This window comes from Haliotis cracherodii, unplaced genomic scaffold (assembly GCF_022045235.1).
Source record: "Haliotis cracherodii isolate W230 unplaced genomic scaffold, xgHalCrac1.p SCAF_6, whole genome shotgun sequence".
In the NCBI taxonomy this organism is placed as follows: Eukaryota; Metazoa; Mollusca; class Gastropoda; order Lepetellida; family Haliotidae; genus Haliotis; species Haliotis cracherodii.
This window is the reverse complement of record NW_027266319.1, coordinates 46,970,700-46,996,995: the sequence shown is the minus strand read 5'-3', so window position 1 is coordinate 46,996,995 and position 26,296 is coordinate 46,970,700. Positions and strand designations below refer to the sequence as shown.

The following is a 26,296-nucleotide window of genomic DNA, read 5'->3' as shown; positions in this document are numbered from 1 at the left end:
CCCAATACAGAACCCTGGGGGACTCCATAACAAAGGATTGAATCTTCAGATGACATGCCATCAATCGAAACAGCCTGCTTTCTGTTACACAAGTATGATGTAAACCAAGCAAGTGCAACATCTGTTATACCAAGATTAGACTCAAGACGACGTAGTAGCCTGCTATGGTCTATGGTGTCAAATGCCGCTGATAAGCCAAGAAGGACAAGAAGTCCTACCTTGCCCTTATCAGCAGCTGCCAGCAGAACATTCATGACTCTCAGAAGACAAGTTTCTGTTGAGTGAGCTGGTCTGTAAGCCGATTGGAACTTATCATATAAGCCATACTGTTCCATATAATCTGTAAGCCTGACTTTCACAGCTTTTTCCAGGATTTTGGACATGAAAGACAAATTACTCTCAGGTCTATAGTTCAAGAGAAGTAATCATATCTATTCATGGCATGTAATCACAAAACTGAAAAGATGGAAGATTTTAAAATTCTATGCAATATGAATCTTTTAATGCAGCAATCGAGAAATTAAATACTGATACTTGTATGACACTTATGTTTTCATTGAACATTACTTTATTAGGCAGGGTATCTTTAGATGGTTTTTTTCCAAATTCATCAAGTGTTTTGAACAGGCCAATTTAGGTCAAAACAAACATTGCAGCAACATATCAAATCTAGTTTTAACTTGTGTGAAGATCTGTGAAGAAGACATGTATTCACACTCTTACGATATTACATACATGTACAACAATAGCTGGCTGAAGGCTTCCTTCATATGAAGACAATTGGCTGACCAGTCTCTTCGCACATGGCATGACAAACATGACAAACACATGGTTGATTTTGTGAATGTTTTATTTTTTTTAATCATTTTGTATGACAAAAAAACAAAAGAAGATATCACAGTTTGAGAGTTACACTGAAATCTCTGCTCTAACTGATCATACTAAACCTTCAATGTTGGCACACATGGTTGACAAGCTATTTTCACTGTCAACATAATATACATTGATTTAAATTCTACATCAAATTATGTGACACAAACTCTTTGGAATTAGTGAGCCCTTCCCAACATAATTGATATTTTGAAGCACAAATGATTAATGACCCTTGTGGCATCTGGCAATCTATCAGTCTCATACACACATTGGTCATTGAGTTGAAGTCCAAGTAGCCACTGATGCCTAGAGCTATGTCAGAGATATAGGCAATAAGTGTATCAGGCCACGACTAACACCCACATACACAATACTGATTGTAGTTTATGTACACACACAAGTAAAACTAAAAACTGACAAATTGTGACATCAATAACTTAAAACTCCTATTTTGGTTTGTTGTGTATAACAATAAATGAGAAATGTTGCTACACTTCAGGTGCTTGTGCTCACCTGGTTTTGTCTTCATTCATCTCATCTTATGTAAAAAAAATGATGTTGCCAAGGATCGAACCAACCTTCCTCTCTCCAGGCAGACGCTCTATCCACTAGACCACAGAGGCCGGCTGTTATTGGCTTGAGAAAAATACCAAGTATAAACAATATATGTTTTGTTTGTTGTTTTTTAACATGGTACACACCAGCTAAATTATGACAGCATGTAGCAATCATTAATGTCCGTGAAGTGGCAGGGTAGAAGTACCTGTCCTTGTCATGTATACACATCAACAAACTAGACACACTAGATTGAAAATACAGGAACTGCCTTTTACATGCATTAAGGTAGATCTGCTTTAGTTCACTCCTTCAATTTTATCTTGTCCACTGAACATAACTTTGAACAAAATTATTATATTTTCCTGTATTCCCAATAACAACATATTAGTTTCCTCTCTAAGATAATAGCATTACATGCATTCCATGAAAATATTCAGGACTTTTATGCAAACCCTATGCATTTCACTACCCAAGAATTGGTATAAAAACATGTGCGTTAACAGGATTCCATATGCATTGTTTAGCATCGTGCTGACAACAACCATTCAGAAAAACAACAAAATTAGACAATTATTCAATATTACGAAATGCCATGCCTGCCACGTCTGCGAACCATTGGTATGCTTGAAGCAGGATCAAGTCACCATGATTTTGCAAGACAATTTAACATCCACAGAAACACCATTTGGTGTTCATGGCAACTTTGGCAACAGACGATTGCAGTCAGAGACCATCCTCGGAGTGGCAGGCCACGTGTAACCAATAATCGACAAGACAACTGGATTCGAACAACACACCTACGAAATCAATTCCAGCCAGCAACAGTGACTGCAAGAAGCATCCCTGGCCTTCAACGAATATCTTCACAAACAGTACGTCGTCACCTCAGGTGTGCAGGGATTGTCGCCAGAAGACCCGCCTGACGTCCCATTTTGACAGGAAACCACCGTCAAGCACGTCTACAGTGGTGCAGACAGCGTCTATGCTGGACGGCCATGCAGTGGGGGCAAATTCTATTCACTGACGAGTCTTGTTTTCACCTCAGCCACAGCGATGGACGGATTCGAGTGTACCAACGTCGAGGTGAACATTATGTCAATCATTGTGTCATGGAAGAAGACTGGTTCAGGGGAGGCAGCGTTATGGTATGGGGTGGGATTACAGCAAGACAGAGGACACGTTTGATAGTGGTAGAGGGAAATCTCAATGGACAGCGCTACCGCAACGAGATCATTGGCCCTGTAGTTCTACCGTTTTTGCGTCGTCATGGCTCAGGCATTACCTTTCAACATGACAATGCCCAGCCTCATATTGCTCGACTTGTTCGGGATTCTCTTCAACAAAACATCATGAATGTCATCCCCTGGCCGGCTTGCTCCCCTGATCTCTCACCAATCGAGCACATGTGGGATGAGATGGATCGGCGCCTTTGACGTCAACCAGGTGTTCCACAGACACTCCAGGAACTTCGAAACATGCTCCAGCAGATATGGACAGATATCGCACAGGACTTTGTGTGATGCCTGGTCCATTCCATGAGACGAAGATGTGTTGCTTGCATCGCAACCAGAGGTGGACACACACGCTATTGATTTGTAAATTGACATTTTGGCATGTTCATGTTTTTTATGAAATCACGCATTTTCTGAAGTCAGTATGGCAAATTAAACCATTTGAACACTTACAGGAGTCTTTTCTGTTGCAAACCAAAAAAATTCAGATTTGGTAAAAAACATAACTTTGCATTAAATCTTATTCAATGTCACTGGAATTTTTGTTGTTCAGTACATTTTAGTCATGTACTTTCCAGAACAATATATAAGAAAAAGTACACCACTGAAGACCAGATTGAAGAATGGAAAGGTTCTGAAATATACATGTGTATTCAATAGACATCAGCACTGTAATATTACAGATTGAGGAAGTGATACAACATCATTTGTTTTGATTGCTTATTTGTTGAATTGATTCACCTGTAGTCACAATGCAAATAATACCCATTTACAAACTAGGTGATATTTTTAAAATATCTATATACAAATGATGAGAAAACCAAACAATCAAATAGCTGATATGTAAAATGAACATTGCTAAAAAAAAGTATTTGATTTTAGTTTAACACACATTGGCAGATCATTCATTGGCAGTCATGCAGAACAACAGCACTGGTTCCTTTCCTGGGTTTACTGATCAGTGAAGTCCGGCAGAACAACAGCCCTGGTTCCTTTCCTGGGTCCACTGATCAGTGAAGTCCAACAGAACAACAGCACTGGTTCCTTTCCTGGGTCCACTGATCAATGAAGTCCAGCAGAACAACAGCACTGGTTCCTTTCCTGGGTCCACTGATCAATGAAGTCCGGCAGAACAACAGCCCTGGTTCCTTTCCTGGGTTCACTGATCAGTAAAGTCCGGCAGAACAACAGCCCTGGTTCCTTTCCTGGGTTCACTGATCAGTGAAGTCCGGCAGAACAATAGCACTGGTTCCTTTCCTGGGTTTACTGATCAATGAAGTCTAGCAGAACAACAGCCCTGGTTCCTTTCCTGGGTCCACTGATCAGTGAAGTCCAACAGAACAACAGCACTGGTTCCTTTCCAGGGTCCACTGATCAATGAAGTCTAGCAGAACAACAGCACTGGTTCCTTTCCTGAGTCCACTGATCAGTGAACATAACATGTTGCTCTGCACAAACTTACATTAAATGATGACAATATTCAAAATGAGGTTAAAATACCAGATTTGAACAATTAAAGGTTGTTCAAAAGTGCATGCAATATCAGGACACTTATGCACACTGAGAAGAAACTTCCCTCAAACCTGATGACTGGGAATTCTCACCATGCATCTTGTCTGGCCAGTGACCATGGCTAAGCTACATACGATCACACAAATCATCAACAGTTATTCTCTAGAAAAAAAAGTGCGCTATTTTAGCCTGGCCATGTGACTTTTGACCATCTTATACAGATCAATTAGCATAACCAGTTAAGGTCTGTGTGTCCTACTTCATATCAACTGAGTCAGTTAACAGACTATTATGAGTAACTATTCATTATCCAATTTGGTAAATCTTAAATATAATGTCCAAACCCTCTCTCCACCCAACACGTTAAAGGGCAAATAAACTAACTGGCCATAGCATCTTTGCAGATTTTGATGCAACAGGGCTATTCTGTCTGCTCATCTATTTGATTACCGTGTCTACAACTTATGCCATGAATTAGTAAAAACACAGAAGATGCCTTTAGTTATCAACTGAAGGGAATAATCCCTGCCAGACATTCATAGTATGGAACAGGCTTACTGTACCCAAACATGATGTTCATCATCAAAGGCTACATACCAACATTGTTATTTAGATTACTCACAATATCAAGATCAAAGGTTGTTAAACAATGAATGCAATGATATTTTCATAGGATTAACAGGTATAGCCACACCTCTTCATTGATGTTGAGTTGTGGCCAACCGCTTCTTGACGTATCCGTTTAACAGCTAAGCATCTAAGGCTATAGTGTCATGGGAATGGACCCATCTGATTCGTTCATAAAATGTTTGAGTGAGAGATAGTGATATGATTTGGGGGAAATGTATCCCACCAGAAGTACCATCAAATCATGACAAAGAGCAGACTTCATGAAAGGATTGAGTGAGTGAGTGAGTGAGTGAGTGAGTGAGTGAGTATGGTTTTACGCCGCTTTAAGCAATATTCCAGCAATATCACGGCGGGGGACACCAGAAATGGGCTTCACACATTGTACCCATGTCAGGAATCGAACCCGGGTCTTCGGTGTGACGAGCGAACGCTTTAACCACTAGGCTACCCGACCGCCCCATGAAAGGATTGATTTTGCTGTGCCCAGTTAATGCAATCTAAGATCTTCAGTACCCAAAGAAGACAAATATAGGAAATTGTGCTGGAGAAAAAACAAACCTTTGACATTATGCAGCAACAGTTTAAATTGTTCTTCTGATGGCCAACAACCCTCAATAATTTATCATATATATAGCAACCCTTCATCACGGTAATACAGTCTTCCAGGAGAATTTGAATGTCCAGTGTCACATGCTGTATGACTGTGTGTACCAGTAAGTATATAAATATTAATTGGATAGGCAATCGAAATTACATAGGCTAAGTTGATAAAGATGGATCAAATGTCCACAAACATGATATGACAATTTGACATACACTTATTGTTTTGTTTACATGTATGATGGGGATTCAAGGAAAGCATTCTATTTCAATACATCTATGTCAACACACCACTATCTATGAATTACAGACAAGAGAACAGCAAAACTTGTTTTTGGAGGAACATCGCCTACCCCCCATGTAAAGTGCATTTTACATCATTCTGAGAGGAAAAATCTCGGAATTCCAGGAAACCAAGGAAAATTCTCATGTCTGGAATTAAACATGTATATAGGAAATACATTCAAGTGACTGTAGCGCACTTAAATTTTTCTGGAGTATTTGAAACACACTGAAAAATGAATCACTTGCTGAGTAGACAGTCAAACTTGCATCTCCGACATATTTGCCCTGGCAGCCATTGCTGTTCATTAAAGTCAAAGGTCCAATTTGTGACAAATATCAAAATAAACAACAAAAAACTGACCTGTTTCACTGGGACTATAACAGCCATTTTCATAATGATACATCATGCAGTTTTTTGACAAAACGATAAATACTTTCAATATTGATGTAATGTTCAATACATTGAGTTAGTTTATGGTATTTTGTGCAAGGTTGCAATGACATATAGGTTTTGAATGGACAAAAAGATTGACATATAATGCACCGGCTTACATCAACTTTCAGTTCAGGTGAACTTGCAAAAAGTAATTTTAGAGGGGCCTAGATATAACATTCAGCTTCTTAAGTTTTCAACTGAAAGCTGCTGCTGAACTTGGTTGGAATGAATAACTTTTTGTGATGACACTGACACAGGCACTCTCACCAAGCAATCTTTTTCCAAATACAAAATGTAGTCGTACAAGGACATAATAAGGAGGCTTAAGGAGACAAATGACAGTCTTTACATATTTTTGGGTTGCATGTGTCATTATATAATCAGTTCACATGTCAACTGACGTTCTTTATCAATGATACGAAAAAATGTAACATGTCCAATCAACCCAGTACACAGCAGGTGATAACCACTGAAGCTAATGGCCCAATAAATATCAAGCAAAACATAAATACTATCAAACTTGGACAGTTTTGCAAAGCATCTAAAGTTTGCGCATAGCTGGCTCAATAACCCATTGTGCTGAATAGTGCAATGCTCCATACATTGTTGCTCACAATAATATATGACAATAATGTTCTTTTATATTGTAACTCTCTTTAGAGGATTTGCTATGAATTTGAGCAAGTACATTGAGGTTAGTTCTCCATAAGGTTGTTAATCTCCCCTCTGATAGCAGACCTCTGATTCAGCAGGCGTCTAAGCTCTGATGCAACCTGCCCCAGTCTCCGGCCAAGTTCACGAACTTCCTGCAACTGTTCCTGACGATGACGTTCACGTTCAGCATTAACATCAAAAACTTCTTGCTGTCGCTGTTCTAATTCAGTACCAAAGGTTGTCATCAAGGAGTCAAGTCTTGACCTACTATCATGAAGGCGATCTCGGATCTGAGTAAGACTATTACTGACTTGCGTCCGAGTTGAGGGCTGGACTGGAGTCCGTGTGGACACTTCAGAAGGCTGTGCTGGATAACTTGGTGTTGAAATGTTGGTACTATGTACATTTTGCCTTGAGGAATCCTGCTGCAGCAGGGATGGAAGAGTTGGTAGTCTGCGTACAACCTGCTGAGGTGGTCGTGGGGTTGAAGGCGGTCTTGGTGTATGGACAATACCATCTGAGTTGTCTCGGCTGAGAAAAGTGTCTCTACTGCTCAATGTATTGTTGTTACTGTCACTCAGTGAACTTAAGTTATTTAAACCTCTATTCATTGTGTTTGATGGAAGTGACGACCTTAAGTGTAAATGCCTGGTGGGAAACTGAAGACCAGTCCTGGTGATGGGTTGTGTCCGTGGTGTACTCCTCCTCCTAAGCTGTGGCAACTCGGCATCAATACTGTCCCCAGGACACGGGTTACTATTACTGTCATAGTTTGTGTGTCTGTGGCTCAACAGGTACATCAACTTCCCAGTCCAGTTGCATCCAGTCATACTGCATTTAACCTCTTTCACTTTTATCTTGTTGTCCAACTCTGTGTCGCGAGAATAGGAGCCATTAGTTCGACAGACTGGACACCGTGTTCTGTTGAGATGCACCCCACTGGTTGACCACACATAGATACAAGAATGACAGTACTTGTGCTTGTTGCTGCACAGCATGGTGTCCTTTAGGATCTGGTAGCTGAAACAACAGAGCACATGGGCATTAACATGAAAAATGACAGGTGCAAACATGCTCAACATGCGTATGGGTAGGATATGCCCTATATATATATAAAGTATATATTTAAGTAAATAACACATATGATTAAGTTCTTTACATATACAACCTCAAGTTTTACTGTTAGTAAGACCGGTGCATGACAACACAGGGTTAGAAACTAACAGTTTTTGTCCACTAGTCCTTATAATGATAACATATAGCAAAACCCTTAAAATAGGCCAAGTTCTACTAGTCCTTAGGATACCTTTACTATTGGGCAGTTTGGTAAGCAGTGGTAAGGACTACAGGACTAGTGCCAATTTCTAACGCTGCAACACTTTATGTTTGACAATCATTTCAAAAGATAATTGTGAATTACTCATGTAGGAGCGAACTCAAGCCATTAATAATTTAATTATGCAACATATGATGCACACACTTATACATTCACACATACTTTCGCAACCATACTTAAATAATACATTCAGTAACAAATATATTAGAATAGAACTAAGTATACTCGGACCCCATGGTGCCGCGGCATTCATCATATCGCGGCATTTGTGATTTCCGATAGTTCATGTTGGACACGCCTCTTAGCGGCTGTCTTTTAATGCAAATCAGTAACCACGAAGTGCTCACTTCGTAAACAATTTCAATTTCCTCGGAATGTTCCGTCTGCTGTAAGTAAGGAGTTATTAATCAGTTGATACATATTTCTGGCATCTGTTGTAATATTGCCTTACCCCCATCTATCAATGGCCAACTATATAACCCTCAGTACCCCAAGTAAGCTTTCTCTATCGACCTGAACTAGACCATCTGCATTTTCATGGCGACTATTGAGGTAACGGAAGTTACGTAGTCCGCACATTTTTTCCCGCTCTGTGCCCAGAATCTATTGGGAGATCATAAGGGCCATAATGCCAAACTTAGGAATACGTTCTTCACTATTAACCAAAAGATAAATACATACTTTGGGCATACTAGGAGTGCTTTTTATATATTTATTGTTGACTTTTAACAATTTTCCATTTTGTGACAAATTATTGTCATCCACTTTTTTTTAAACAATCTTAAAATATCATTTCTGATATTTTGATGTTGACTTATAAAAATATTTTTCTCTTACTTTTCGGTAAATATGCATTGAATACCTATTGCTGATAACACATTTAGAATTTTACTTGTGCTGTCTTTGCACTTGTCTGGACAAATCACTGATGTCTGGCATGATCATATCAAGTGGTTGGTAGAATTATGTCCTCTTTTTGTCCAATTCGGACCTACATACACAACTTTTCTCTGTACCGCGATACGATGGAGTTCTCTCCCTTGTCAAACAGAGCGCGAGACCCGGCTTTTACTCGGAGCTACTGATGTAAATAATTAACTTTTATCAGTAAAATATGCATTGTTTGATAACATGAATGATATCTGATACAGAGAACACGAATAAACATAAAGGTTAGTGAGTGCATTTGGTTCCGTTTAGCGTACATGACAAGTACCGCGATACCCCGAGGTTGCAGGCTATGTTGGATACACAAAAAGTAATTAATAATATATGACTCGAGTGTAAAATAACAAATATGATTGCGAACATGTGCATATGTGAGAATATATAAGTGTTTATGTGCGCTTGCGAATGTACTTAATTCATGGAAAGGGGATATTGAATATACTTGTTTTTGTTTACACACAAAATTTCAGTCTGATATTTTTCACTGGTCTGTTTTGATTATTTAACCATGCTAACTGTGGTCTGTTTTGCCAAGAGAAATGGGGCTAATGTGACCAAATCTGGAGATCAATTTTGACTCAAATCAACATATCCTAGTTGTATTGTTACATTAATGGACAACCATAAAACATTGTAATGGAATATAGTCCACTGACCACAAGTTAACCAAAGTAAGTCAACAATTCAATCTGACATAATCCATGACAAATGAGTTTATAAAATGGCATAAGCAAAAAGTGAATGCACACTCGTTTTGAAAGCAAACAGACTTATCAAGGATCATGATATTAATTTGCATAATCATGTTACCAAGCCAATAAAGGACAAACCATATTGAACACTCAAATTCTTCTTTGTCTTCCTCAGTCAGATTCAAAAAGATGTCCTCGGAATAACCCCCTGCCTTGATAGGATGAGTGGACCGCTTGGGCCTTGGCATGGGGGGAGCTGCTAAGCTTAAAACTGCCTCTATTAACGCCAGGAAGCTGGACTCCGGAGGTGCCGCCATTCTGAATTTGTCAAAAGTTCAACCTGTCATTCACTGTCCAATCTAACGTGCCACACGATCAAACATTAGAAATATAAATCACATATGTCAACATGCTTCGTACTCCTTAGATACACATAAAGATCATGGGGTCAAAATGGATTCTGGTTACATTCTAATCGTAAATTAATCAGCAGGATCCGTGATTCATGACATGCAACCTCGGCCTAAGAGTGAGAGACTTTTACCAATACCTAAGTTCCTGTCCGCCTGTTTTCCTGAGGTGACGTCTGGTCGATTTATTTCCATTCAACGCGGCCAACGCTACACGGAAACGTCTATGCAGTGTACATATTTGTCAGTGTCCGTTTGTGCATAGTGACTGGGGGTTACAATAGCTCCTACGGATACACATCTGGCTGACAGCCAGGTAACCCCGTACCGAAGTGATTCTTTCAGATCAGCTGAGTGAACACTAACATATGCACCCATGACAAAATATTCCTTATCCACTAAATATGTCATTGTATTTCGACATGGACCCACAGACATTAACAGTATCTTACATTCGAATGGGTATTAGTATCATCCTTTCAAAAGTTATTACTGAATTGCACTTATTGTAAAGTGATTGGAGTCAGGCTTTTCTTGTTATTGTAGCCGACTTCCATGGGAAGCAAAACTATTTCACACCGAAAATTCGCCACAGCGCCCCCTCGGTTTAAATATGACAAAGGGAGATAAGTCATATTCTCCTTCTCAACCAGAGAATGAAAATGTTTATATGGTGTCGGATATCGTGTTGTTAACCGACGTTTGCATTTATTAAACATGGCAGACATTTTCACCACTTAAACTAATCGACAGCATATAATGATATACAAACAGGAACACATGCCTTCTAAAATTTCAAATAATGATTATATACAAGAAAATCTTGATGGGCGACATGAACACGGCGACCACAGGCATATTGGTTTCACATTAATTTATTTCCAGTTTTACACCTCACACCATGTGTTTGACTACTATGCGATTACCTCCATCACATGTATACTGACTATGATTAACAATGTCTTTCTATGACAAAGTATCATTATGGGCAACAACTTCTTCATTGTACACACACGTTTCAGAGCTACTCATTGCCCCTTCATCAGGTGAATGACAGTGGGTGAATATGACATACAAATATAGAGACAGACAATATCTTACATTGTAATATACATAATGCATTAATATCATGTTCATGAAGTAAATAATTGCTTTCGTTCATAGATTGCAAACAAGACTTGATAAAGTTTGTTAAAATCAGTCAGATTTGTAAAGGTAGCACTTCATAACATACACTATTAAAAGTGCAAGTCTTAAATATTCATAAAATGGACATGATATTAAAAAATGTAATTCATTTTCAGTTCTGTTATTAAACTGTTTAAAACATTGTGGACAACTTCGATCTGGAAGATGGGTTGGTGGTTTGATAAAACGTCCTGCAAAAGCTCACATTCGGCTAACGCTTAGACACTGAAAATTTATAATTTTGAAAGAAACAAACTAATCCACATGAATAGGAGCTCCAGCGAGATGGTAGATTCAGAACCTGAGGAGAATTTAGACATCATTTAGGGATTGTGCAGTACAGATAGGGCTAAGCGGAAGGGAAATTAATATGGCTAATGGCCTGTGAGACCGTGTGCAGGGGTTTCAGTCTCAGGGCATAGGGGAGGAGGTTCTTGTGTCGACATATAAGTAGAAACGTGAGATAGTTGTGAATCTTGACATACCTATAGGCTAGAGTGTTGTTCTTTTAGGGAGTTCGCACTTCTTTATCCTCTTGTTGATAACTGATGAGAGTCTTTGGAGGCATTTAAAAGGTGATAATAAAAGTACATCTCCAGGCAACACACTAAATTCATCTGTGAAACGTCATTCCAGGGTTGATTCATGATGCTTGATCACTAATCGGTCTGTTTGTCACATGACCTTAAAGCTTCTGATGACGAACTCCGAGGTGGGTAGTGAACATTATACCATATAACAGATGGTCCACCAACAATTTATATGCTCTATGTAACCCACGAGAACGCCACAGTCGCAGATATACGTGGTTAATGAAGGCTGATATTGTATGTAATTCCCTGATAGCCTCCTAATGTTATTTTTCCATCCCCTTAGTCTTTGATGGATAAGAAGAATAAACCAAATACAACTACAAAAATCTTCAGAAAAATGACTTATCTTTAAGCAATAATAATAGATATAATGTGTTTATATATATATTCTGGTCACATTAAATGCTAAATACAAGTTACTGGAAAACCTAAAATTGTCTGAACTTTAAAGAAGTTAGCATTATTTTTTTCTACTAAACCGACGACCGACCCAAACATCGTTATGCCAAATTAAATTTAAAAAATACACATTGAGCTTCTAATATTGTGTGTCAAAATATATGAAAAAAGACCACATAATATAAATAGTGGGACTCATAACGATCCAGAATTTTTTTTAAAAAAACATCGACACAAAGGGATAAATTATGCTGTATTATGACGTATTTCAAATAAGATATAATTATTCAACCGGTTAAACGAGTTTATACCGTGTGCGAAATACGCTCCAGTCGGAAAGCGCACGTTAAATCTCCAAACGTAGGTAAGTAAGTAAGTAACGAGTTTATGGAGGAAAGAGGGATGACAAAGTGTGGAACACCAAGGGTGCATATCTCTAGAGAGAGGCTTCTCCCATTTCCTCTGTATACGGGTTAATAGCTTGAGGTTGTAGTTTAAGCCGTGGTGTAGTTGTAGATATACCATAATTTGAAGCGGCAGACAACCAATTGTTTAAAGAGGCGTTAGACGTCGACTTGAATGGATCTTGCCGGGACTGCCTATAGTGCCCGGCCACTTTAACCAGTAAAGAGAGTTGACGACGACATGGTCGCCCTAGAATTGAAACTTCTGAAAGGCAAATAACTGCAGTCGACATTCACAAAAAGCTTTTCGAGGTTTACGTTTATTAGACCGATAAGCAAATGTGATCAAATATGCAAATATGTTTTCGTGGAAACATTCTCGCAAATGAAATACGCTCAAACTGGTCCAAGGGAGATAATCCTTGCAACACAAAGGGCATGGCTCCAACTCGGAGCAGGAAATGTCAGGTAAATGCTTCAAAACATATTAAAATGCATCTTTCTTGTTTATCAGCATCCCCCAACTCCCGAGTGAAGAAGAGAAAACACCGTTTTCTGTGACATTATTGACATATGTTCTATTGTTCGTCGTGTGTTACTGTTGTCATGGTTTTCGATGAATGTTGTGCTGAGGATGAGACGGGTTTGTGGGAATTCAATCTCAAGGGTGAACCGTATAACAGAGAGATGACCAATTTAAATAACAGTATAATAAAGCATTTGTATATAATAAAAGACCATTTTTACAACACCATGTGTAGCAAACGCCCAGCTGTACAGTTTTCTTAAATTTGACCCACCCAAACCGTCGGACAGTCGCGAAGAACATGCTAAGATCAACAATACAGCAGGGAGAACATGCTGTTGATTTGATACATCAAGTATCAACGCATGACCACGTCGCAAGGAGTTTTGACTGTAGCCCAATAACAGTCACGGTTTGGAAAAAAAACAGCTCATAATTTTGTGTAAATAAAATAAAAATGTCTTGACCGCAATATGACCATCTTCGTCAAAACAGAGTATTTCCTGGGCAAAGCCATAATCTTTGACAGAAAGATTTGACCACGAGAGACAATATGTCTGTAACCCTTATTTTCAAGAGGCCATATCATGCAAGTCACTGTGCTGTATCCTTGGACAAGGTGACAGACTCTGCTTGTCCCACTGTATTATAACGGAAACAGTGGCTGTGATGGGAAATGACCACTAAGTATCATTTACCCTTACTTGGAAAAAAATACAACATAAACACACATATGAATAAAAACAGTTTATTGCAATAACCTAAACATCATTACAATATATGCCATGAGAATCAAGTTGGCCTAAAATGTACCCAATTGCAGTTTGCATCAGTTGTGGGGATGAAGGGTTTGTTTTGGTTGGGATATGCAAGGATGGGGGGCTGTTGTAAGGTTTTCCTTATAACTTAGGAGTCTAATGGGTCTGGTGTTACCTATTTCTATTTTGTGCTGATGTATGTGAGTATGTCCTAATCCTGACCAATCTGAGGCAAAAACTTATCTTTGTGATTTGAGAAATGCAGTTTACTGTATACTTGTACTTTCAAAATTGTCTCTGTTTTTAAATCGCTTTTGAGAACAAAAGCTCCAAGACGTCCAGTGGTATTGTTATAATGCAAAACCCTTCAAAACGTTTCCTTAAAACTTTATTTATCCGAAATACCTAATTGTTTCAATATGTTTCCAAAGAGCACAGAAACTCTATCTCCTTTTTCTGTTTAATGTATGCAGCAAGCATTCAGCGTATCCCCTCTAATCATAAGCCCCCTTCGGGCAGGAGCCTCTCCAGTGCTATCTGTGAATATCAATTAACACATCTTTACGTTGCCGGGGATCTTACGTATGGTTATATATGGTTTTTATTATATAAAAAAGCTTTATTATACTGTTATTTTCATTGTTCTGTCTTAAAATCACCTACATCTGTACAGTTGGTATGTTTTAGTGACAGTGAACAAATCTTAACATTCTTTCCATCGGTTGAATTTGAATGTGACTTTAAAAAAGAAATCTCAGCCCCTAAAAAATGTAGAAAACAAGCATGAAATATTCATATCCACCGCCAATATGACATATCCGGTTGTGTGCGGTGCATTAGCTCCTGTGAACTATCTTAACTGGGTCTTTTTGTAAATGGCCTAATTGCAGCACTAAAAAAAGTGTTGGTGTTGTTTGGCCATCTGCAGTTTATGATAGAATAGGTAACTGTATTTGTAATGAGTAAGGATGAGACATATGGACGAACAACTTCTTTATTACAATTAGGAGCGATGGTTTCGGTGTAGGTTGGAACACCGTTATCAAGCAAGTGAAGTACAGAGTATGGTTGACAAGAATATATACAGAATAGGAGGCAGTGTTTATAAGGTTGAGTAGGTTTAAGATCAGTTACACTGTTGTATTTGTAATGAGTTGTGTTTCTGCATGAAGTCAGTCAATGAATGCAACAACCGTGTCGATGACACTTTTGGAGGAACATACACACTAGCAATGCAGAACTTACCACCAAGAAAGGAAATGTATTCAATACTGCGAGATGACCTTATGTGCCAAGTTTGGTGAAGAAATATGGTACGGTTTTCAAGATGAGCTCCGGAAACGAGGACTACAGCTATTTTCAGTCTACATCAAAGTCGTTGCCATGGAAACTCGAATTTTTTATTTTTTTTAAATCCCAAACTATCAAAAGGCACCAGTTCACCAGTAGACCTATTTATGTGCCAAGTTTGGTGAAGAAATATGGTACGGTTTCCAGGATCTGCTCCGGAAACGAAATGTGACGGACGGACGGCACCCATTCCTATATCCCGCTTCCACTTCGTGGCGGGGGATAATAAACCCTGAATCTACCTAAAACATCGAGACGGCATTAATAGCCATGTCAATGCGGCATCCGTTTAGCCCTGACAATGCGGCATCAGCAGCCAAGTCAATGCGGCATCTGTAGCCAAGTCAAGACATATCTGGTGATTTTGCAAGGACACATCACTGGACAGTGTTACATTGACCAATCTCTCTACCCCGTTGTACCACCGTTCTTGCAGCAGGCTCCCCGGACACAGTTTCAACACATGGCCCCAATACAACATCTTCCCCAGCACAGTCACCAGACTTATCACCTATGGAACACTTGTAGGAACACCACAGTCAACAACTGTTTCAGTCCTATCACAGTGGGGCAAGTGGAGCCAATAACCTTGTCCAAGGATACAACACAGTGACTTGCATGAAATGGCCTCTTGAAATTAAAGATTTGAAATGATTGTTACAGGCATACTGTCTATCATGCTCATGTTTCACGAAATACTCTGGATTATATAATAAAGATGGTCATATTGCGGTCGAGACTTTTTTATTGAAGCAGATGGAGACTGAATATTTTATTTACACAAAGTTATGAGCTGTGTCACTATCCTCATCACGCTAGAGATGAAACGGCCCACTCCAAACTATAAGTACATATGTCGTTAACGATCCTAACTTTGAAAAAAATACCCCCATGACTAAAGCAATCCAGGCGGTGATGTGACAGAGCGACACAGGTCATCAAGTGACCAGTGTTTCCCATATTTGTTTATTACGATGCGAAATGCGAAAGAAGAAATTTATTCCTATGTAATGCCCACAGTCTATAAAATGAAAACGTGCAATGCGTACAGTGATTTTTGGAGGGTGGTTCATTAGTATGGCTCATTGATCATATACTACGAATTTTCAACTTTTTAAAACTACACTTACTTGTTCCTAAATGAATTACGAGTAATTCTGATGTATTGTTCACTTCCTTTGACGATCGTTCAAAGTTATATTGAAGTTACAAATAAATAATGATTGTTTTGATTGCGATCTCGAACTTCCCAAAACAGCTATATTATGAAATAGAGGAAGAAGAAGCTTGATACTTTGGTAGCACATGATAAACGTTTCATTATCTCATTTTCACCCAAAAATTCTACTTAAGTTGCATTGTGATATGTTTGAAACATTTACCTGACCTTGCTTGTCCAAATGTTGGTGTAATGCGTACAGTGAGCCGCATGTAATTCATTTCCGCCATGCAGCGATCTCATACCGGGTGCAGGTTACCTTCACGGCATACATTACCGCCATGCAGCGATCTCATACCGGGTGCAGGTTACCTTCACGGCATACATTCCCGCCATGCAGCGATCTCATACCGGGTGCAGGTTACCTTCACGGCATACATTACCGCCATGCAGCGATCTCATACCGGGTGCAGGTTACCTTCACGGCATACATTACCGCCGGCGCTTTATATCGCCGGGCATATGTTGTCCCAGGCGACAATATATGCCGATGTTCACTGCACATATTGTCAGCACTCGTCAGTGCAAAACAGATAACAAAACAAATTGGAGATGACGATGTTTTTGATGATGATGGTCATGTTGATGATGATCATCATCATTACATTTATAGAAAACATGTTAGACTTGATTTGTATGTCCCTGATATAACGACCTATAAATATCTCTTCCCTATGTACATTTCATTAGACATTGTACAGAATAGCTTCATAAACATACACAGCAAAATAGAAGTGATATTCAAATAAGTGTCATATGGACAAAATATATACATGTACATAGATATTCCAAAGTTTTACAGATAAATAAATATACAGCAAATCTATAGATGTGTAACTAGTGTATCAGTGGTATATTCCAACACTACCCATTTCAAAAGATAAAATATTTCTGGTTTCTGGTCGTAGATTAATATCTTCAGTTAAATTTGTATTTTCATATAAAACAGTTTTAAAATCATATCCATTTTTACGTAAGTAACAGTTAATCTAATAACCGAACACGGAGGGCAAATGAAAAGATAATGTAAAGCATCTTCATAATTGTGTCCGCATTCAACATATCCTAAGTTATCTAAAAATCTATCATATCTATGGCCTTTCAAATCACTGCACCCCAGGCATACATCGTCGCCGGCGATATTATGTGACGATTGGCGACAATATGTGCCGTGATCGTTGGCATATATTGTCGCCTGCGACATGTCGGATTAATGTGGGTGGAATGGCCAAATATGTTTACCACTTTGGCGAAATCCACGAGCAAGGGTGGTCCATTTTCAGCTTGTGTCCCATCCTTGGCTATCCAGTGTTAATATATATCGGTATACTTGTTACTTCAACATATAGATATACTGGTTACTTCAACATACAGACATATTGGTTACTTCAACATATAGATATACTGGTTACATCAACAGTATATCGGTATACTGGTTACTTCAATGGTATATCTATATACTGGTTACTTCAATAGTATATCGGTATACTGGTTACTTCAATAGTATATCGGTATACTTGTTACTTCAACATATAGATATACTGGTTACTTCAACATACAGACATATTGGTTACTTCAACATATAGATATACTGGTTACATCAATAGTATAACGGTATACTGGTTACATCAATAGTATATCAGTATACTGGTTACTTCAATAGTATATAGGTATACTGGTTACTTCAATAGTATGTCGGTATACTGGTTACTTCAAAATATATCGGTATACTGGTTACTTCCGTAATATATCGGTATATTGGTTACTTCAATAATATATCGGTATACTGGTTACTTCAACATATAGGTATACTGGTTACTTCAATAGTATATCGGTATACTGGTTACTTCAATAGTATATCGGTATACTAGTTACTTCAACATATAGATATACTGGTTAAGTCAATAGTATATCGGTATACTGGTTACTTCAATAGTATATCGGTATACTGGTTACTTCAATAGTACATCGGTATACTGGTTACTTCAACATATAGGTATACTGGTTACTTCAATGGTATATCTATATACTGGTTACTTCAATAGTATATCGGTATACTGGTTACTTCAATAGTATATCGGTATACTTGTTACTTCAACATATAGATATACTGGTTACTTCAACATACAGACATATTGGTTACTTCAACATATAGATATACTGGTTACATCAATAGTATATCGGTATACTGGTTACATCAATAGTATATCAGTATACTGGTTACTTCAATAGTATATCGGTATACTGGTTACTTCAATAGTATATCGGTATACTGGTTACTTCAATAGTATATCGGTATACTGGTTACTTCCGTAATATATCGGTATATTGGTTACTTCAATAATATATCTGTATACTGGTTACTTCAATAGTATATCGGTATACTGGTTACTTCAACATATAGGTATACTGGTTACTTCAATAGTATATCGGTATACTGGTTACTTCAATAGTATATTGGTATACTGGTTACTTCAATAGTATATCGGCATACTGGTTACTTCAATAGTATATCGGTATACTGGTTACTTCAACATATAGACATATTGGTTACTTCAACATATAGATATACTGGTTACGTCAATAATATATAGGTATACTGGTTACTTCAATAGTATGTCGGTATACTGGTTACTTCCATAATATATCGGCATACTGGTTACTTCAATAGTATATCGGTATACTGGTTACTTCAACATATAGACATATTGGTTACTTCAACATAAAGGTATACTGGTTACTTCAATAGTATATTGGTATACTGGTTACTTCAATGGTATATCGACATACTGGTTACTTCAATAGTATATCAGCATACTGGTTTCTTAAATAGTATATTGTATACTGGTTACTTCAACATATAGGTATACTGGTAACTTCAATGGTATATCGGTATACTGGTTACTTCAATAGTACGTCGGTATACTTGTCACTTCAATGGTATATCAGTATACTGGTTCCCCCAAGATATAGGTATCCTTGTTACGTCAACATATAGACATATTGGATACTTCAATAGTATATCGGTATACTGGTTCTTTTAATAGTATATCGGTATACTGGTTACTTTAATGGAATATCGGTATACTGGTTACTTCAATTGGATGTCACTATACTGGTTATTTCAATAGTATTCCTTCAGTAGCTTCCTAAACTATCCTACTGTTGATATATACTCGTTTCCTAAAATATCCTACTGTTGATATATATTCGCTTCCTAATCTATCCTACTGTTGATATATACTCGCTTCCTAAATTATCCTACTGTTGGTATACACTCGCTTCCTAAACTATCCTACTGTTGATATGCAATCGCTTCCTAAACTATCCTACTTTTGATAAATACTTGCTCCCTGAACTATCCTATTGATGGTATACACTCGCTTCCTAAATTATCCTACTGATGGTATACACTCGCTTCCTAAACTATCCTACTGTTGATATACACTCGTTTCCTAAACTATCCTACTGTTAATATACACTCGCTTCCTAAACTATCCTACTGTTGATATACACTCGCTTCCTAAACTATCCTACTGTTGATATACACTCGCTTCCTAAACTATCCTACTGTTGATATACACTCACTTCCTAGACTATCCTACTGTTGATATACACTCACTTCCTAAACTATCCTACTGTTGATATACACTCACTTCCTAGACTATCCTACTGTTGATATGTACTCGCTTCCTAAACTATCCTACTGTTGATATACACTCGCTTCCTAAACTATCCTACTGTTGATATACACTCACTTCCTAAACTATCCTACTGTTGATATACACTCGCTTCCTAGACTATCCTACTGTTGATATGTACTCGCTTCCTAAACTATCCTACTGTTGATATACACTCGCTTCCTAAACTATCCTACTGCTGATATACACTCGCTTCCTAAACTATCCTACTGACGGTATACACTTGCTTCCTAAACTATCCTACTGTTGGTATACACTCGCTTCCTAAACTATCCTACTGTTGGTATACACTCGCTTCCTAAACTATCCTACTGATGGTATACACTCGCTTCCTAAACTATCCTACTGTTGATATACACTCGCTTCCTAAACTATCCTACTGACGGTATACACTTGCTTCCTAAACTATCCTACTGTTGGTATACACTCGCTTCCTAAACTATCCTACTGTTGGTATACACTCGCTTCCTAAACAATCCTACTGATGGTATACACTCGCTTCCTAAACTATCCTACTGTTGATATACACTCGCTTCCTAAACTATCCTACTGATGGTATACACTTGCTTCCTAAACTATCCTACTGATGGTATACGCTCGCTTCCTAAACTATCCTACTGATGGTATACACTCGCTTCCTAAACTATCCTACTGATGGTATACACTTGCTTCCTAAACTATCCTACAGATGGTATACACTCGCTTCCTAAACTATCCTACTGATGGTATACACTCGCTTCCTCAACTATCCTACTGATGGTATACACTCGCTTCCTAAACTATCCTACTGTTGGTATACACTCGCTTCCTAAACTATCCTACTGTTCATATACACTCGCTTCCTAAACTATCCTACTGATGGTATACACTTGCTTCCTAAACTATCCTACTGTTGGTATACACTCGCTTCCTAAACTATCTTTCTGATGGTATGTACTCGCTTCCTAAACTATCCAACTGTTGATATACACTCGAGGGTAGTTCAATAAGTTTTTCAACTTCAATATAAGACCAAGTCGCCGAATATCTTTTGCCGTTTTATTTTTCGATATAATCTTCATTTACCTTAATACACTTATTCCATATGACCTTCAAGCTTTTAATACCACGTTTATAGAAATATGCAGATTGGCCCTCTAACCACACCTCTGTGGCAGCCTTTATGTCCTCGTCATCCTGGAAGCGTCCCCACGTAGGTAAGAATTTATTTGCCGGAACAGGAAATAGTCACTGGGGGCTAAATCTGGGTTCGAACAGTGAAATCACCCAAACTACGGCCCAGACTTAGGCCCCAGTGACTATTTCCCGAATATTGAAAAATAAAAGTGCAAAAGATATTCTGCGACTTGGTCTTATATTGAAGTTACAAAACGTATTGAACGCCCCTCGTAAATATTTTACTGTTGATATATATTCGCTTCCTAAACTATCCTACTGTTGATATATATTCGCTTCTTAACCTAAACGATCGTACTGTTGAAATACACTCGCTTCTTAAACTATCCTTCTGTTGAAATAAAGTCGTTCCAAAACTATCCTTCTGTTGAAATAAAGTCGTTCCTAGGCTATCCTTCTGTTGAAATATAGTCGTTCCTAAACTATCCTACTGTTGAAATATAGTAGTTCCTAAACTATCCTTCTGTTGAAATATAGTCGTTCCTAAACTACCCTTTGTGCTGAAATATAGTCGTCGAGTTGTTGAGAATCCGGCTTCTCCACGGCTTCTCGCTGCCTAACGTAATGTTGAAGAATTGGCTAAAAGTCTCTTAATCATTCTTCCGTTTATTTGAATGATGCCTCGGCAGTGAGACTGGCTGGCGTTGTGTTTTATTCAGGTGAAAGTTACATGGTTTCTTGGTTTCAGTTCTACAACAGGTGTAGTTTATCGTTGCTGTTGAAATGAATTTCTCTTTGTGTTATAATATTACATAGCCACGAGTAAAATGCTTTAACAATGATACCTTACGTGCAGCGTGTTTATCAGAGCATTGGTGCACCTGTAACGCGTTGTCATAGGGAAACGCCAAACAGTATCCTGTGTCCATGGTGTTGATTACACGTGAAGGGTAAACTATCGCGTACTTATCAGTTTCCCCCAGACGATATGTTTAACCTTAATATTTGAATCAATTCAATTATACCTATCTGAGAAATCCGATCCAGTTGAAACGCTGCGGCACGCGTCCCAGAGAGCGACTTCCATATTTAGCACAGCTACACGGTGCACGTGACTGCCTGTAGTGTGGCTATCTTCAATTTTCTCGAGATGAGCGCTGGATACCGTTAGCATCTGTGAGGAAAGGAAAGGTAAGGCGGAGATAGTATATCTCCGATTTTTTTTGGTTATGGAGACAACTGATGCCATCGTTTACTGATATTCATCACGTTAGATGTAGAACATTAGTAATTTCAGCGTCCCTTTGTTACCAGGCAGAGGGAGGTTTTCTTGTGGAATCGATGCTGAATTACTTGTCGATCAATAAACACGACGGTTGCCCGGCCCCTGTTAAGACTAGCTTTGGCTGTCAGATGCACAGATGTCGACGGAATACGTCAACGATATATGTAACACATATTTCTTCAAAAGGTTTATTTGTGTTTATTTGTTGGTGTGACCATGTAAAAACTCTCATACGAATCTCAGACAGCCAACAGAAGGTACACTCAATTCAGGTATGACAATTAAGGACTTGTATTGTTTACATTCTTATTAGTCGTAGAGTTTGAGATGGTGATGTTATGATAAACTGAATCATACAGATATGACTCAGACGTATAAATGGTGTTGTGCGATGTAACCACGGCATTATGGTTTACAGAAAAATCGTCATGTATTGATGGCAAGCTGACGACCTGAGGGGGCGATGTGTATGTTATCTGTCCGAGCCTGGCTAGCCAGCTAACATGTTCGTGCCGAACCAAACCTCTTCCTCGCCATTATTGCTGGCCGAGTACAAGGAAGCACTTATGTATGTTGTACCGAAGAGCAGATTCAGAGATGAGATAATTCTAAGAACGCCTTTATATTTGGCTCGTTGCCATGAGGTAAAAAACATCGTCTTTGAATTAAGTTATGATCTCATTAATTCTACAAGTTTCAGCTGTAGCCGTACATGATTAACTCACTTAGTATTTGGTGTCAGTCCTTAGGGCCCCTGTGTCTGGGGTAGTTGCGCATGCAGTATTGCGTTATTAAATGTGAAACTAATGGTGGCATCGTGGAATTGCTTACATCCACTACAGCTCAACTGTTTCAAATTGTGAATGAAAGATAAAGTGTTTTAGAATTGAACAAGCTAACATATTTGACATATTTCAACACACACACACACACACACACACACACACACACACACACACACACACACACACATACATACATACATATATATATAAACACACATGCACAAACAGACAATCACACACGCAGACAACCACACACACAGACACAGACAATCACAAACATGCAGACAAACACAAACACATACACACACTGACACACACAAACACAAAAACAAACACACACACACATACACACACACACACACTCAAACAAACACACAGAGACACAAACACACACAGACAAACACACACAGAGACAAACACACACACACAGACACGCACTTAAACACACACACACACAAACACACACACTCAAACAAGCACACACACACAGACTCACAACAGACACACACAAACAAATACACTCAAACACACACACACACAAACATGCAGAGACAACCACACACACAGACACACACACACACAAAAAACAAAAAAAACAAAAAAACAACACACACTCAGACATACACACACACACACAAACCCGCAGAGACAACCACACACTCAGACACACACAAACAAACACAGAGAGACACAAACACACACACAGACAAACACACACACAAAGACATGCACTTAAACACACACACACACACAAACACACACACTCAAACATACACACACAAACAAACACACACACAGAGACTCACAACAGACACACACAAACAAATACACTCAAACACACACACACACACACACACACACTCAAACATGCAGAGACAACCACACACACACACACACACACACACTCACACACACACACAAAAACAAACACACATACAGACATACACACACACACACACACACACAAACACACACACAAACCCGCAGAGAACCACACACTCAGACACACACACACACACACACACACACACACAAACCCGCAGAGACAACCACACACTCAGACACACACACACACACACACAAACACAGACAAACACACACACATACAAAAACACACACACACAGACACGCACTTAAACACACACACAAACACACACACTCAAACAAGCACACACACAGACTCACAACAGACACACACAAACAAATACACTCAAACACACAAACATGCAGAGACAACCACACACACACACACACACACACACTCACAAAAAAACCCCAAAAAACAACAGACATACACACACACACACAAACCCGCAGAGACAACCACACACTCAGACACACACAAACACACAGAGACACAAACACACACACACACAGACAAACACACACACACACACACACACACACAGACACGCACTTAAACACACACACACACACACACACACACACACACACACACACACACACTCAAACATACACACACAAACAAGCACACACACACAGACTCACAACAGACACTCACAAACAAATATACTCAAACACACACACACACACACACACACACACACACACACACAAACATGCAGAGACAACCACACACACTCACACAAACACACACACACACACACAAACAGGAGGAATGGATGGTCCAGTGGTGTAAGGCGCTGCAATTCACTGTGCAGAGTTGCATCCCTTGGGCACGCCTGAAACCTATGATTGTGGGTTTGAATCCTGGTTCACGCTGATTATGTTTCTGGGTTTATCAGCCCTATACCTACGCATAGATTTCACCCAAGTGGTATTGGTTGACATTCCTGAAGATGCATCTCAAGGAACAATGTTTATTGAGATTATCACATGTGCAATGGTTGTTTTATGTAACAGGGTAATGAAGACATTCCTTTATATAACCAGCTGTCGTAATTGGAAAGGTAGTGTTTGGCAAAACATTGTGGCTGTGTTTCCTGTAGTTCATGTTGTAAGCAGTTCCAGAAACTGTCCATCTACCTAAATCAGGTAACATTTCTGGTAATTTTCTTGTGCAATAGTAAACTGTCAGCATCTTGACAGGACTTCACAACTCAACACAGATTTCAGTAACTTAGATTATCACAAAATATAGCATACTGTAACACAAGAAGGGACAGAAAAAGGTTTGTATGGGCCTATGTTGACTTTCCTTCAAAGTTATGTATTTTGGTATTGAATATTAATTTTCTTTTTAAGCAGTTTATATTGTCAGTGCATAACTATAAAGCATCATATCTCCGTCTCTCATATTGTATTCATTTGCAAACTAGTCAATACTGATTATGGAGACTATGCATGAGGACAATGTGTGACGCTGGTGTTCATGTTAGTACACTGTACCAATATGACTGGCAGCACTGCTGCTACTAATACAGTATTGACCAACTAACCAGCCCCGATGACTGCTGCCCCTTGGCAACACACAACAGCAAACACGTTTTAACTAACATCTCACATACATGATGCTAATTGCCATTGTCCAGAGTGTTGTATGATCATGTATCGTTGTAATAAGCCCTACTGGTTGCAGAGGCCAGCCTGTGCCATGTCTTAGGTAATACCCAGCAGGAAGTCTTATTTAATCCTTACTGGATCGTGGAATCTCATTTACTTTACTCTGAGAATGGGATAAATAATAAATGAATAATTTACCCAAATGTGATTGCGATGAATAACTAAGGTGCATCGTGTTGACGGTGCTGAATAATATCAATAATATCAATTATTCAGCATAACATCCAATTATGATACAAGCATTGAACTATGACGTGAGTCC

At 38.7% G+C, this 26,296-nt stretch overlaps 2 protein-coding genes across 3 annotated transcripts in view; one reads left to right on the top strand and one right to left on the bottom strand.

Moving 5' to 3' along the window:
- Positions 1-892: 892 nt before the first annotated feature.
- LOC139445482 (uncharacterized) lies at positions 893-10,503 on the bottom strand. The gene is made up of 3 exons (XM_071226623.1): positions 10,307-10,503; positions 9,895-10,074; positions 893-7,800 (listed from the first exon to the last, which is right to left on the bottom strand). The coding sequence occupies exons 2-3, from the start codon at positions 10,071-10,073 to the stop codon at positions 6,822-6,824; spliced, it is 1,158 nt and encodes a 385-aa protein (XP_071082724.1). The 5' UTR covers position 10,074; positions 10,307-10,503; the 3' UTR covers positions 893-6,821.
- A 12,021-nt stretch (positions 10,504-22,524) lies between these two features.
- The window catches only part of LOC139444975 (uncharacterized), a 49,565-nt gene continuing 45,793 nt past the window's right edge, over positions 22,525-26,296 (top strand). The window contains exon 1 of one of the 2 annotated variants that reach the window (XM_071226014.1): positions 22,525-22,611. The gene's annotated coding sequence lies outside the window, so the exon portion shown is untranslated. Of the gene's footprint in view, positions 22,612-22,836; positions 22,978-26,296 lie in introns of those variants that run through there. The other variant, XM_071226015.1, reaches the window with a different exon arrangement.